Source organism: Eumetopias jubatus, unplaced genomic scaffold, assembly GCF_037043125.1.
Source record: "Eumetopias jubatus isolate StellerSeaLion01/CBP00866 unplaced genomic scaffold, mEumJub1_p1.0 scaffold_8, whole genome shotgun sequence".
Classification (NCBI taxonomy): Eukaryota; Metazoa; Chordata; class Mammalia; order Carnivora; family Otariidae; genus Eumetopias; species Eumetopias jubatus.
This window is the reverse complement of record NW_028274814.1, coordinates 54,929,971-54,945,806: the sequence shown is the minus strand read 5'-3', so window position 1 is coordinate 54,945,806 and position 15,836 is coordinate 54,929,971. Positions and strand designations below refer to the sequence as shown.

The 15,836-nt window shown below is 35.1% G+C and overlaps 1 protein-coding gene across 1 annotated transcript in view; it reads left to right on the top strand.

Moving 5' to 3' along the window:
- PLCZ1 (phospholipase C zeta 1) overlaps window positions 1–15,836 on the top strand; it is a 48,576-nt gene that overhangs the window by 8,548 nt on the left and 24,192 nt on the right. The window contains exons 2-4 of the mRNA XM_088025564.1: window positions 2,268–2,499; window positions 6,468–6,669; window positions 11,115–11,259. Coding sequence (XP_087881690.1) covers window positions 2,445–2,499; window positions 6,468–6,669; window positions 11,115–11,259 — 402 coding nt within the window. The 5' untranslated portion in view covers window positions 2,268–2,444. The remainder of the gene's footprint in view (window positions 1–2,267; window positions 2,500–6,467; window positions 6,670–11,114; window positions 11,260–15,836) is intronic.

Genomic DNA, 15,836 nt, shown 5'->3' with positions numbered 1-15,836 from the left:
AATTCAGAGCACCAAAAGTGTGAGGTGCAAGAAAGAAAAGGATTAAAGCAGACACCATCAATGACATCTTAAAGGACCTTGGATGCCAACACGATACAGTTTGGGGTTTGTCTGGAAGACAAAAAAGAAATACTGAGCAATTTAACAGGTGGTTGAAAGGATCAGATTTCTATTTTACACAATTTATTTCTACTTATATACTGTCAATATGCATGATGGTGTATTGACATGTCTTTCTTCCTGCCGTTCCTCTGTGGGTTTTGGAGTTAGTTCAAATCCTGGTCTACCATGCCTGTGGGACTGGGGACAATTGACCTAAGATTTCTGAGCTCCAGTTTCCTCCTACAGGGGAGATATTAAATTTATACATTGGTACTCTATCAGTTTTGTTGCTATTATGTGTGTCAGTCCTCAGATTTGAATCCTTCTTGCTTATCGATTTCCTTTTTCCTGCTTCCCCTGATGCTGATTTCGTTATCCAGGCTCCATCATTACTGACTTCCCTTGCTTTCCTTTTCCTTCTCTCTTCCTACTAAAATTAGAATTTCCCATCTTCAGTAATACAATTTTCACCTATTCTGTGTTTTTAATTTTTTGGTAATTTAATTAGTGTTTGACTGTTAACTTCTTTGGGTTGGATCACATAGCAGTTATTTGGATTTGTAGAATTTTGTTTGAACTTTACATCTCTAATTCTTTCTAGTATCAGATGACAACTTTGATCTTTTGGGAAAAACAAAACAGAACAAGTCAGATGGCCAAGTTTAAACCTTGCTTGAAAGTAATAAAACTTTTATCACTTAGTGGATAATGTATTTTATTTTATACTGCTACTTAATAGGACTGTAATTTTTAATTTACACAATTTTATATAACCAAATTTGCAGGAATTACAGGCACACTTGATTTTTATGGGCTTGTTAAAGATCTTATAACAAATTATGAGGGGGGTGGGGCTAAAATAAAATAAATTTAATTCTATGACATTGACTTTAATCCAGAATTTAAAAACAGTAAGTTGAATCTTGTTAGTCTACTAAGATAATTGATAACATGAATTACTTTAAGATTATATAATTTTAATGAGCTCTGGGCCCAATTTGACAAGAACAGATCCCGGCTTTTCTCCCAAGCTTATCTTCATCTCATTCCCACTTGGGGCTTCATCCCAGTCCCTGCTTCCTCATGTTGCTCCATACACATGGATTCATATTCCTTTGTGAACTAACCTGATACTATTCATATTCAATTCCCAGCTCAGACTGCTTCTTGGATCCCTCATATCAAACTGTCTGGTCTACCACTGAACTTTTGCTGTTGTACTGTAGGGGCTCATTTTATGGGCAAAAGATGAGACACTAGGCTGGATGATGAGAGGGAAGCAGAACTTGATAAGACATAGCAATACATTGATATCTAGAACAACCATTTATTGTATATTTGCAGTCCTCACAGCAACTTGATGACATAAGTAGTGAAAAATCCCATTTTTCAGATGAAGAATATGAAGCTCAGAGAGTTTGATTTATGTTCCATCCTGCAGTTCTCTATCACTTCCAATTGGTCATGCCCAACTGGTCATTCTACACTTTTACTTCTGCTAGTCATTTTCCTACTCAGAACCTCACACTATTTCTGATGCTTTTAATAACTGGACACAGCCCACTTTCTTGTTTCCATCTCATAAAGTTCAAACATGAATTTTCCAGAAAAGCCAGGTGAATCCACTCTTTCTTATCAGAACCCACCTTGTTTGTCACTGCCCCCAATCCTTCAGTGATAACGTACATTCCACTTCCTCAAGATACTCTGTAGCAACTGTGGTTACTGTAGTGCTAGTACCACCCCTGCAGCTTCTGAAGTTCACAGTGACCTTGAATGTCTCAGATTTACTCTGATGTTTATGCGTATCAGTGGCATGGGATTACAAACCATCTCGCATGGCTGTAAGAAGGTACTGAAGGAGAGTGAAGAGAAAAATGAAACGTATAATTGAAAGACAACTTAGAATCCTCATCATCTCCCACACATTTTTCCATTCCCACTATGGCCATTGGGTTTTAAGTGGTATTTTCCACTTACCTTTTTTCAACTTCAGCATCATTTCATGCAGTTTTATATATTTTATTTGACATAAGAATCCAATGTAAGATTGATCTTCTTTCAAGTATTAGTTGTTATATATATTACACAAATATTCTAAACTATTTATTTTGTGTATTTTTTATATTCACAATGTGAGCCCACCAGTCATTTTTTTTTAGTAGGATAATGACAGGCTGAAGCAAGGAAGAATCACCATAGAAGAATTTAGATCAATTTATCGAATTATTGCACACAGAGAAGAAATTATTGAGATTTTCAACACGTATTCTGGAAACCAGAAATTTCTTTTTGAAAAAAACCTGCTTCAATTTTTGATACAAGAACAGTATGCGCTTGACATGACCACAAATATTGCTTTTGAGATCATTCAAAAATATGAGCCTATTGAAGAAGGTATGCTTACATTTCAAAGTTTTCTCAAATATCTAAATGCAAAGTATTTTTTTATGAATTAAAGTTATCAAGTTAAAATTTTCGGATGGGTCAGATTTCTTCTGGATAACGTAAAATATTGGCAGTTTTATTTCTATATTTTATAGACTGTGTATATACTTTTAAGAAAACTGCACTGTGAAAACAGTTACATTCTTTCCTACTTCATTGTCCAGCTCCTTTTTTTTTTTTTTAAACTGCTTTGGTATATCTCTTAAGTGTTCAGAGACCAGCTTAGGCATGGAAAACAAGATGAGATTCTGTTACATGTGCTGTGATGAAAAAGTCTTCATTTTCATTAATAAGTTAAAAACCAAGTAATAGTCTTCTACATTTATACATTATACTATTGAAAATATATGGAAGTATTAAATAGCTAAGTGAAAACTATTCTAGGAAAAAATAAAATATTAGAAAATCACTACTTTCTTCATTGTTTATACATATAATTGTCTATAAAGTTTCATAAACATGAAAAAATTTTTTCCTTCATTTTTGAATATAGTCATCTGGTTTATTTTATTTTTTTAAAGATTTTATTTATTTGAAAGAGAGAGAGAGGGAGAGAGCATGAGTGGTGGCAGGGGTAGAGGGAGAGGGAGAAGCAGACTCTCCACTGAGCAGGGAACCTGACAGGGGCTCAATCCCAGGACCCTGAGATCATGACCTGAGCTGAAGGCAGATGTTTAACCTACTGAGCCACCCAGGTACCCCTTAGTCATCTGGTTTGAATTAAATGACCATTTAAGCTAATCATGTGTCATATAATTTTTTATCTTTGTCCCACTTTTTAATGGGCAAAACATTGCACATTTTTCCACTTATGCATATCTTTAAAGAAATAAAGACATAATATAATAAAATATTCACATAATTATGTAAAAGTACCATTAAAGCAGTGTTTAGCCCTACACAAATTAGTAAAATAGCTCAGAATATTTATTTAACAAGGGAAGTATTAAAATTCAAGTTCTGCCTTTGAAAGTTGGTTTATGTACCAATATTTATGATAATATGGGTTCTAACAAAATCAAACATTTCTTCATTGAGTCATATATTCATAACTTATTCAAATATTTATTTGTGGCAACCAAGTCGGCTTCTGGGGACTGAGGATACTGCCTTATGAAGAATAAGGCAAAGTAGGTCTTATGTTAATGATGGGGGTGTGAAGGAGACTGACAATAAATAAATGTATAAAAGGATAATTTCACAGAATGCTCTGTACTGTGAGCAAAGAGAGTAAACAACCCAGGAAGACTAGCTCTGGTTGGGTGTTTAGGATGGTCCATTCTGAGGATGTGACTTTCAAGCTGAGGCCGAATTGATGAGAAATAACTAGTCATGGGACAAAATGGGAGAAGTTTCTGAGGTCAAGGGAAGAAAAGTATTGGACATGAGTTGGAGAATTCAAGAAACAAGAGGAGAACAGTGTGGCTGGAACTTGGAGAATGAGGGCAAGATGAATTTGGGAGATAAGCAAGGATCAGATCATGTCTGTCTTGCAGGTCATAATTAGGATTTGGGCTCCATGACTCACTGTCATGAAAAGATTTTGGAGAGTTGTAGTGGTAAGACTGAATGCAGTACTAGTGAGAGTTTGGTGTGATCACTATTAAAATTTTTGCAGGTTTGAAACAAGATAAAGAGCTTGCACCAGGATGTAAAACAACTACATCACTAAGCATGCCTGATAAGTTCAGCTGACTACTTCTTTTTTTAACAGCAAAAATTTTCTCTAAAGAAGTAGTGAATTGATTTATGTTTTGGCTCAAGCTCTTTATGCAGTTGCTGACTGGAAACAACCAGTCCACAGATAAGCTCTTTGAGTAGCACTGATGTAGTAGTGAGTATTCAAAAAAAAAAAAAATTACTTTGGCGCCGTTACCTACAGGGGTAAATCAAAAAAGAAAAAGGATAATGGGATGGTTGGCAGTGACATCTTGGAACTGTGTTTGCATTTTAACTATAATACTACACTGTTCATCCATTTCATCGTTTGAGCCTCCCTCCGGCTCGGATACACACCCAAGACCTTGTGTTTCATTTACATGTTTATTGATCACTTATTAAGGCCAATTAGAACTATGATTGGATAGTCCCAAATGCTGCTGGCTCCTCAATCTCATCCCACTTTGGTATGTGATGTGTACCAAATGAGGTTTTTAAATATCCATGAGATTAACTCTCATCTCAATCTTGTAGCTTTTAAGGGCACAAAATTCCTGCTACAGAAAAAAAGAATAAATTCAGGCAAATCTTTACTATTACAATATATGATGCATTTGCCCATATGTTCCCATACTCCTAAATTTGCATGTCTTTCAAAGAGAGAGTTTGCATGCCTATTAACATTTTATATATTCTCTTCTTTCTTTTTTTTTAAGTCAAAATTGTAATAGCATTTTGAATGCTGGCTTTTTTACATTTATGAAGTAATAAACATTTACTTTTGTCACTGTATATTTTTTTCTGATACATTATCTTTAATTGCTGCTTAGTACTATATCATATTTTGAGCCTTAATTTGTTTTCTCCCCCATTTATTTTGCTTTTATAAATAATGCTAGTGTGAGTGAGCATTCTTGCACATCAATCTTTGTCTGAGTCTCTATTTCTATAGTATAAATTCCCAGAAATAAAATTCTTTGCCAAGGATCACTCTCTAGTTTAAAGTGAATATTCACACCAGCTGTTATTTTTAGACAAACTGAATTATGAATAACAAAATAATAATAACAACTAGCATTGATAGAGCTAATTTATGTAATTAATATATAAGGATAGGAGTTATGATTACCATCATTCCAAAGATAGGGAGAAGTTAATTAACATGCTAAATGTGTAACAAGTAAATAGATTTAACTAAAAGTATCTGATTCCAGAGTCAGTGTTTTGCTTAAATACATAATTTTGGTAATATTATGCCAATAGTATAAAAGTTCAGAGATAGTTTACTAAAGATGCTAATATGCAAATGATCCAGCAATTCCATTCATAAACATGTACCCAACAGAAATGTATACATATTTGCACCAAAAGACATGTACTAGTTGTTTATAGCAGCATTCTTTGTAAAAGCCTCCAACTGGAAATTATCTAACTGCTCCTCAAGAATAGAACTGGTAAATAATCATGGTATACTCACACAATGGAATACTATCCAACAATGGGAATAAACAATGTCTAACTATATGCAACTATGAATAAATCATAGTTGAGCAAAATAAATCAGCCACGAAAAAATACGTACTGTGTGAATTCATTCCTATAAAGCACAAAAAACAGAGAAAACTAATCTAGGTGATTACAAGCCAGACCACTGAATACACTTGAGTTAGGAGGGAGAAACTGAAAAGTTAGCAGAAGGCAGGCTTCTGGGGTGCTGCAATGTTTTGTTCTTTGAGGTGGGTGCTGCTTATCTAGATGTTTAGCTTATGGAAATTCATTGACCTATGATATATGTATTTTCTTATATGCATTTTTTTAAGATTTTATTTATTTATTTGACAGAGAGAGACACAGCAAGAGAGGGAACACAAGCAGGGGTAGTGGGAGAGGGAGAAGCAGGCTTCCCACTGAGCAGGGAGCCTGATGTGAGGCTCGATCCCAGGACCATGGGATCATGACCTGAGCTGAAGGCAGATGCCCAACAACTGAGCCATCCAGGCACCCCTCTTATACATATTTTTAAAACATTAAGAAATCAGAGATAAATTAAATAATATACTCTCTACTTGAATGTTGATATAGAAGAACTAGGGGTATTCATTAGAAAAAAAATTGTTTCCACAGAGAAATTAGAAATAGTATCAATATTAATTCTAAATGAATATTTTAGAAACATGCTCTACTAGAGAATAAATTTTAAAATGAGATGTAATTTTTATACAGTTAATGATATTTCTGCATCCCTTTATTTTTTATAGTTAAGAGAGCACACCAGATGTCATTTGAAGGTTTTATAAGATACATGGGTTCACCTGAATGTCAAATACTTAAAACTGACTGTGGAAAAGTTTATCAAGATATGAATCATCCATTAAATGATTATTTTATTTCAAGTTCACATAATACATACTTGGTATCTGACCAGTTACTGGGACCAAGTGACCTTTGGGGATATGTAAGGTATTTATTTTGATTTTTATATCCATTACATTTTACAGCACTTGGAAGTTCCAATAAGTGGTAATTCACAATAAAAGAAGACTATGGATGTTGTGCAATAACATAGGAAAAAGAAATTTTGATTTGTGAATATCTTGGAGAGCCAACCTTCAATGGCTATATAATTATTCTATATTTTAGTATCATATACTTTCCTTCAAATTTTGACTATTGTCCTTCTTTCCCTGATTATTGCCCCTCTGAGGTTTCCTGAATAATTTGGATACCTCTTATAGGAAACCATATGAAGAAGAATGTTCTTATCTTATTTCACCAAAACGTCTTAGATTTTTAAAAAATATGGTTAAAATTATTTCCCAGACATCAAGACACCATGCTACAAGTAAAGGCAACACATAAATAGATAAATTATATACCTTGGCATTTATAGATTAGATAAATATAGAGATTTATATGTCAAATGATTTACATAGATTAAGCAATCTATGCCACACCTCTAATTTTGCACTCTACAATGTATTACATTGTCAATACCAGGCTTCAGCTTAGGCAGTCATCTGAGAATCCATTGGTGAACAAGATTTTCAGAGCTCATGTGTTCATGAGAATAGACATCATAAGCAGGTAAACAGACTGATATTTTCAAGGATAGATTAGTCGCATGGAGAAAGTAAACTAGGGTAACATGAGAGAAAGTAAAGGTGGGGTGGAGGGTGTTACTTTAGTTAAAGTGTCAAGAAAGGCTTCTCAAGGGGTGACATAGTTTGGTATGAGTGATGATAAAGAGGAAGCCTCAGAAATATTTGGTAGGAAGGGCACACTAAGTAGAAGAAATAATAAATGCTTAGGCATATTCAAATGAGAGAAAGCAAGTTTGGCTGGAAACAAATAATGGAGAATGAAGGGAGATGAGTTGGAGGAAGTAGACAGGGTCAGTTTATGAGGGTCTTAAAGGCCATGGAAAGGAAACTGGATTTTATTCCAGTTGCATTGGGCAGTCATTGGAGAGGTTTTCCTTAAAATAATGTCATAATTCGATTTACTTTCTACTGTGCACGAAAGACTGATGGTGTAGGAGTGGAGGTAGAAGATGACTAGAGAAGATATTGTAGCAATGCAGCTGATGATGGTTATGTAGATGATGAATTCATGAGGCAGCTGTTGAGATCAGTGGTTGAATTTGAAATATTTTAAGGAGGTGGAGCCACGAAGGCTTACCAGGTGATCTGAAGGGAGGTATAAGGGAAAGAGAATACTATCAAGATTTTTGGCCTGATAACTTAGCATACAGTGATACTATTGACAGAGATAGTGAAGCCTGCCGAGGCCATTCTAGGGTGTGAGGCAAAAGCAAGAGTTGTGATAGTTCCCACATTTAGTTGAGATACCAATTCATTGTCAAAGGCCTAGGTCAGTCAGTTAAGTATATGCGTCTGGGACTTAGAAGAAATATCTACACTAGAAAAATATAGAATTGGAAGTCATCAATACATAGATGACATTCAAAGCTATGTGATTGGTTGATATTAATTAAGGAAATCATGGGTGGAAAAGATATCTCATAATTCCATGATAATATTAAACTTACAAATGAACATGGCTTCACCAATTTAAAATCTTATGTAAACACATGAATCCATGAGCTCAGAAATGTATCCGTTTAGAATTCCATAAGGATAACCCAATTCATAGCTATACTTTCATTAGAAATTTTACTCATACTTAAATACTTTAATTTTTTGAAAAGGGAAAATATGCATTTTAGCCAAGTTGACTTAGAAATGCAGAAAATTTACTTTTGAATGAAGAAAATGTTCCACCCAACTAAACATTTAAATTTTAATTTAATTTAATTGTATTTAAATTTAATTGTATTTCTTCCACCCACTTGTGGAAGATACACTCTTAGAATGCAAGTTTTTCAAAATTTCTCTACATAGGAGAGGTGGTATAATGTAATGTTGATCGATTAATGCAAAGTTTCTGGTGCTGATCTTTCCTCTCTTTTTGTCCTTTGTTAATTATGTGACAGCTACAACCTCTTTGCTTTTTTTTAAAGATTATTTATTTATTTTGACAGAGAGAGACACAGCGAGAGAGGGAACATAAGCAGAGGGAGTGGGAGAGGCAGGCTTCCTGCTGAGCATGGAGCCTGACGTGGGGCTTGATCCAGGACCCTGGGATCATGACCTGAGCCGAAGGCAGATGCTTAAGGACTGAGCCACCCAGGCACCCCAGCTACAACTTCTTTGATTCTCAACTTCCTCATCTCTAAAAGAGGAAGACTAATATTAACTGCCTTATAGCATTAAATATTTTAATCCATGAAAAGCCCCTTAAACTTATTTAAGTGGAATTTTTTTTTTTTTTTACTGAGTGACAGAGAAATTTCCATTATTCATTTCCAAAAAGGGGATTCAGTGTGAAATAGTAGAAAGTCGCTTCCCTAACACCACTGGGGGAGACACAACTTTCTTTTATGTGCCTCTGAATAAAAGGAGTTGGCTTGACACAGTGAAATCCACTCAAATCATTTTTGCCGGGGACCAAACCATGTAGTGGAAATAAACAGTTTGGTAAACGTTAGCTTGATCTAAGGATAAAATTAAAGCTATCTAGAGAAGTAGCAAGAACCAGTATTATTTAGGTTGTCCTTCATGGAAAGTTTTCTTTCACAATTTGGTTTTTGGCAGTTTTTTTTTGTTTTCCCAGCAGAGTGTTCAAGATTATTCTCTGGTAACAGCCCAGAGGACTGATTTTTTTTAGTGATAAAAAAAAGGCAAGATAATTTACTTTGACAATCAACTGAGGAGAGTGATGCAAACATTTTTTAATAGCAATTAATAAAGTTTACAAATAGATATTGCTTCTTCTCCAATTTAAAATCTAAATATGTAAATAAATCCACAAGATGAGAAATACATTCATTTTGAACTCTACAAATATAGCCCAGTTCAGGACTTGTACGTAAATTAGATCATCACCTAATTCACCCATGGAAATATCAATGGGTAAACAAAATTTTCTTAGAAGAGCACACTAGGTCATTTTTCCAACACAAGGAGAAGCAGACTAACAAAACTGAAATTTTACATTATAGTGCATCACTATATACCTGAATAAAGCCGTGTGCACTTAAAAGGTAAAACAAAAATGGTCTTAAAAAACACACCTCCAAAAAACTCAAAAAAATTTATTATTTATTTAATTTTATATTTTGCATTGTTTTGGTGAAGCCTCCAAAATAGATGAGATATCCTTCCCCTCTAATGCTCTACCTCCTCGGGTTCCCTCCATCTTTCATCCATATTATTCCCAAAGGAGCATAAGATCTCTTTATTTTCTGAATTCAGCAGCTGGATTTTGGGGTTATAATTGCTTTATCTTTGCTCAGTTAACACTTGTCCCTGAATATTGCTTGAGTCATAGTCTTAGAAAGTTGACTAAATTTGATCCCCAAGGAGTATTACATCTAAAAGTTCTATTTTCTCATATGGTCCCTATGTTTCTGTTTGGGAGACCTACTGATTTTCTATCAAGTACTTGGTGTTGGGACCACACTCCCTTTTCCTGTTATGGCTTATGGTAGGGTTTTTCAAATGTTCACATTTGAGGTTAGATCGTTCTTTGCTGCGGGGGGCTGGTCCTGTGCATGGTAGAATGTTTAGCAGGAACCCTGGCTTCTATGAATTAGATTCCAGTTACAAATTTCCTTCCCATTCCCAGTTGTGGCAACCCAAAGTGTCTGCAAACATTGCCAAATGTCTCCTAGGAGTCAAAATTGTCCTGACTGAAAACCACTGACTTAGACACAGTGGGATAACTCAATATACTTCTTGGAAAACAAGTATTAACTTGGTTTTCTCTTGGAAAAAGATCTTCGAGTATAGCAGGGGGCTTCTTCTATCTACTCCCTGATATGTGGCTGTCAATTTCAAAATCCTGATGTCTCAAGTGAGCCCTCTTTTCATTCAGTTTCTCTTCCAAGATTGTATTTTAGGAGATCACTTCTGTCTGCCTGCCACTTGTTTTCTTACATCCCTAGAATTCCCATTTTTTTCTAATAAAAACACAATAAATGTTTATTTATCATGAACTATATCTAACAAACATTTTTTTATGAAACTGAAATTTTAGTTCCTGCCCTTGTAGAAATGAGAGCATAAGGAATAGGGAGAAATTGCAGGATTCACAGTCCCCAGAACTACACATTGCACCATCTTGGTGGTGCTGAAACTATGGATGGCACATGTTACTTCCATGTCGGTCTGTGCTCACAGAAAAGAAGAAAAGTGTGTTCGGTTCAACACAACTACTTGTCTTTTTTATGGATTCTGTTATACATTTGTTGCAAAATCACAAATAGTTTTTGGGATATTTTGACACTATAGCATACATTTTTAATGATCCAGAAATGACAATTTATTTTGTTTAAATTTTGCTAGTGCCCTTGTGAAAGGATGTCGTTGTCTGGAAATTGACTGCTGGGATGGATCACGAAATGAACCTGTTGTATACCATGGTTATACACTCACCAGCAAGCTTCTGTTTAAAACTGTTATCCAATCAATACAGAAATATGCATTCATAGTACGTGCGTATCTTTGTTAAATTATAGTTAAGCACAATATAATTTACTTGCTTCAAAATCCTATAATGCTCGACCTTAGTTTAGATCAGTGATATTTCAAATCGTGTGTTATGATCTATGTAGTATGTAGTTAAAGGTAGATTTATCAAATTTAATCTCAAGTAGTGGGATGAATGTTTCAGGGAACTTTTTTTTAATTGTATGTGTGTGTGTGTGTGTGTGTGTGTGTGTGTATTGTGTTACAATGTAAAATATATTTTTTACTGTGAGTTACAGCCAAAAAAATTTTGAGAAATACTGGTCTATATAATAGTAAATATTTTACCAACATTCAAGTACTTTACTTTCAAAATGCACAATAAAATATGTCAACAATGTATTATATAGATTGTTGACAGTTTTTGTGACTATGATGGCAGCAATTCATACAGCAAAGAGTGTTTAGAAGTTTACTTTGGATTTTAAAAAATTATTGTTGGATTTATTAAGGTTACAGATTCAAAGATCTAGTTCTTTTGAGAGCTTCCAAATTCAGCCTACAAATCCTAGTCTATAAGTTGAGTGGGTTTTAACACTCTGTTTAAAATAATACTTGGTTCTATTTACAAACTTGGCTAATTAACCACCTTCAGACATTTTAAATTGTTTTTGTAAAGTTAGTATATTTGATTTCTTTCTTAAATACTTCAATTGCAGTGCCATTGAAGAGATTTAATAAAATCATACTGAGTACTTAAAAAATGTATATCTAATAAATTAAACTTACAAATTTGATAAACTTGAAGTTCTCCTAAGTAGGTCAAAACATTATCTATAAATATAAACATAACTTAAAAATCACAAATTTAAGTCGACTGCTTTATTATGTGAGAGTATAAAATACTAAAAATTTACAAAATATACATATAAAACATGAAAAATGTCTATTTTAGTATAAAACATTAATACATGGCATTGATTCTCTTAAACATCTAATTTCTAATGATTTCTAAATTTATATCTCTCCCTTGAACTCTATACCAACATAGACAAGTATGTACTGGACATCTCCTCTTGCATATATTTTTTTAAGATTTTATTTATTTATTTGACAGAGAGATATATAGCAAGAGAGGGAACACAGGCAGGGGGAGTGGGAGAGAGAGAAGCAGGTTTCCTGCTGAGCAGGGAGCCCGATGCGGGGCTCAATCCCAGGACCCTGAGATCATGATCTGAGCCGAAGGCAGACACTTAACGACTGAGCCCCAAAGGCACCCCTCTCCTCTTGCATATTTAACCGGCATATTTAACTTAACATGCTTAGAACTGAGTTCCAGATATTCCTCTTCCTCCGGGGTCTGCTCTTCTCACGGTCTTCCCCATCTCAGTTACTGGTAACTCCTGTGTTCAAGCCTAAATCATTGTCAACTTTAACCCTCCTCACCTCATTTCTCTCCAACCCTTCAATAAGTTCTTTAGTATATCCTTGTGAGCCTACTTTCAAAATATATACTGAATTTAACCCCTTCTCCCCATTCTCACTGTCACTGTCCTAGGCAACTACTATCACCTCTCACTTGGATTATTGCAATTAACCCCTTCTTTCCCTTTCCCCTGCAGTTTGATCTCAATGTTTCAGCCAGAGTGACTTTTTGGTAAGTCAAATCATGTCATTTCCCTTCTCAAAACTTTGAATCCCACTCAAAATATGAACTGAAATACATGTTTAACCTGTTTTCTGTTACCTCCGACTCCTACTTGTCTCTCCATTGTTCACATGGCCATTCTGGTCTCCTTACTCTTTTTCAGACACAGCTCAAAGCCCTTGAACTCCCTGTTTCTTTTGTCTGAAACCCAAATACTTGCATGGCAAGCTCTCTCCCATCCTTCAGGGTGGGTAACTGAGGGAATAGAGGCAATCTAAAAATTCAAAGGCCTTGAAAGGATGGAAACCCTTACAACTTCTAAGACTCAAAGAGAAAGAGATGGAATGAAATTTTTTTCATTGTTTTGAACAACAAAGACTCAATGAGACTTCTCAGCTGAACAGGGTGACTCAGTTTTGTAGCAAAGGTTAGACCGAAGATTGAATTTTCTTTCTTTTTTTTTTTTGAAAGATTATATTATTTTATTTTATCATATATTTATTTATTCACTCCCACCATTCATTTTTTACAAATTTTATTGAAATATAATCTGTATTATATTTATGTACAAGTATATAAATCAACATCATACAGGTTGATACCTTTCTACAAATTGAATACATATAACCAATAGCCAGAGACCTTTCTTGTGCCTTTCCTAGTCATTAACCCCCAAATAAGAGTTGGCAACTGTCTTGACTTCTAATACCACACATTAAGTTTTCCTGTTTTTATACTTTATGTAAGTGGAATAATATCTGTGTATATTCTTATTTATTTATTTTTTATTTAAATTCAATTAACATATAATGTATTATTTGTTTCAGAGGTAGAGGTCAGTGATTCCTCAGTCTCATATAATACCCAGTGTTCATTACATCATATGCCCTCCTTAATGTCTATCACCCAGTTCCCCATCCCCCCACCCCTGTCCCCTACAACAACCCTCAGTTTGTGTCCTGTGCTTAAGAGTTTCTTATGGTTTGTCTCCTTCTCTGATTTCATCTTGTTTTATTTTTTTCCTCTCTTCCCCTATTATCCTCTGTTTTGTTTCTTAAATTCCACATATCAGCGAGATCATATGATAGTTGTCTTTCTCTGATTGACTTATTTCACTTAGCATAATACCCTCTAGTTCCATCCACGTCATTGCAAATGGCAAGATTTCATTTTTTTGATGGCTGAGTAGTATTCTATTGTATATAGATACTACATGTTCTTTATCCATTCATCTGTTGATGGACATCTGTGCTCTTATCATAGTTTGGCTATAAACATTGGTGTGCAGGTGCTCTTTTGGATCACTACATTGTATCTTTGGGGTAAATACCCAAAAGTACAATTGCTGGGTCAAAAGATAGCTTTATTTTCAACCTTTTGAGGAACCTCCATACTGTTTTCCAGAGTGGCTGCACCAGCTTGCATTCCCACCAACAGTGTAAGAGGGTCCCCTTTTCTCCGCATCCCCGCCAACATCTGTGTTTCCTGATTGGTTAATTTTAGCCATTCTGACTGGTGTGAGGTGGTATCTTGTTGTGGTTTTGATTTGTATTTCCCTGATGCTGAGTGATGTTGAACATTTTTTCATGTGTCTGTTGGCCATTTGTATGTCTTCTTTGGAGAAACATCTGTTCATGTCTTCTGCCCATTTCTTGATTGGATTATTTGTTCTTTGGGTGTTAAGTTTGATAAGTTCTTTATAGATTTTGGGTACTAGCCCTTTATCTGATATGTCATTTGCAAATATCTTCTCCCATTCTGTCGGTTGTCTTTTGGTTTTGTTGACTGTTTCTTTTGTTGTGCAAAAGCTTTTTATCTTGATGAAGTCCCCATAGCTCATTTTTGCCTTTGTTTCCCTTGCTTTTGGAGACGTGTCTAGCAAGAAGTTGCTGCAGCCGAGGTCACAGAGGTTGCTCTCTGTGCTCTTCTCTACAAAGGTTGAATTTTCTACTCAAGATAGTCACCATTGATTTGGGGAAGAGAGAGCAATAAAATGAAATAGATGATAATTATGACTAGGAAAGAACTGTGGGTATATATGAGGAGTCTAACATTTTAAGGGAATTACATTGCCAAAACACAACATGATACAACATGGCAAAATAAAACACAAGTGTGATTCTTAGGTGAGCCTTAAAACAACCCTTGGTCAAGAAGTGAGCTGCAAAGGTAGCCTGGTATTAAGGAAAGCAAACTCCTCAATACATACTTTAAATGTGGCCCAGGATAAAAGACAAGAGGACCTTCCCTGAAGGTGGAGCCAAAGACCACAGAAGACCCCCCTGCCCCCCAAAAAAGATGAACTTTCCCCAGTGAGTGTCAGGGTCTAATTGAGAAATCTGTCTGGAGGCCATCACTTTGCCTATTTTCAAAATCATTTTTTATATTTGGGAAAAAATTTTACAATGTTCTCTTGATATTAGACTAGGGCATTTATATGTATGTGAGTATATATGAGGTTATTGTAGTAGGCTGAATAAGGGCCCACAAAGGTTCTACTTCCTGGAACCTGTAAATGTTACTTTATTTGGAAAAAGAGTCTTTGCAGATGGATGAAATCAAGGACCTTGAGATAAGGTGATTATCCAGCATGACTGGGTGGGCCCAAATGCCACACAGAAGAGGAGACAACCTAAAGATGAGGGGTAGAGATTGGAGTGATATGGCCACAAGCCAACAAAAGTTGGCAACCACAAGAAGCTATAAGAGGGAAGGAATAGATCTCCCTTAGAGCCTGCTGCTCCCTTCATTTTAGCCAGTGAAACTGCTTTTAAAAGTTTGGCCCCTAGAATTATGAAAGAACAAATTTCTGTTGCTTCAAGCAACCAAGTTTGTGGTCAATTGCTACAGCAGCCACAAAAACCAATATACTCATACATTAAAAAGGAAGGATATTGTATCTCCTATTCAAAGGTCTATGATAATGCAACAGACCTTGCACGTCCTTGGTT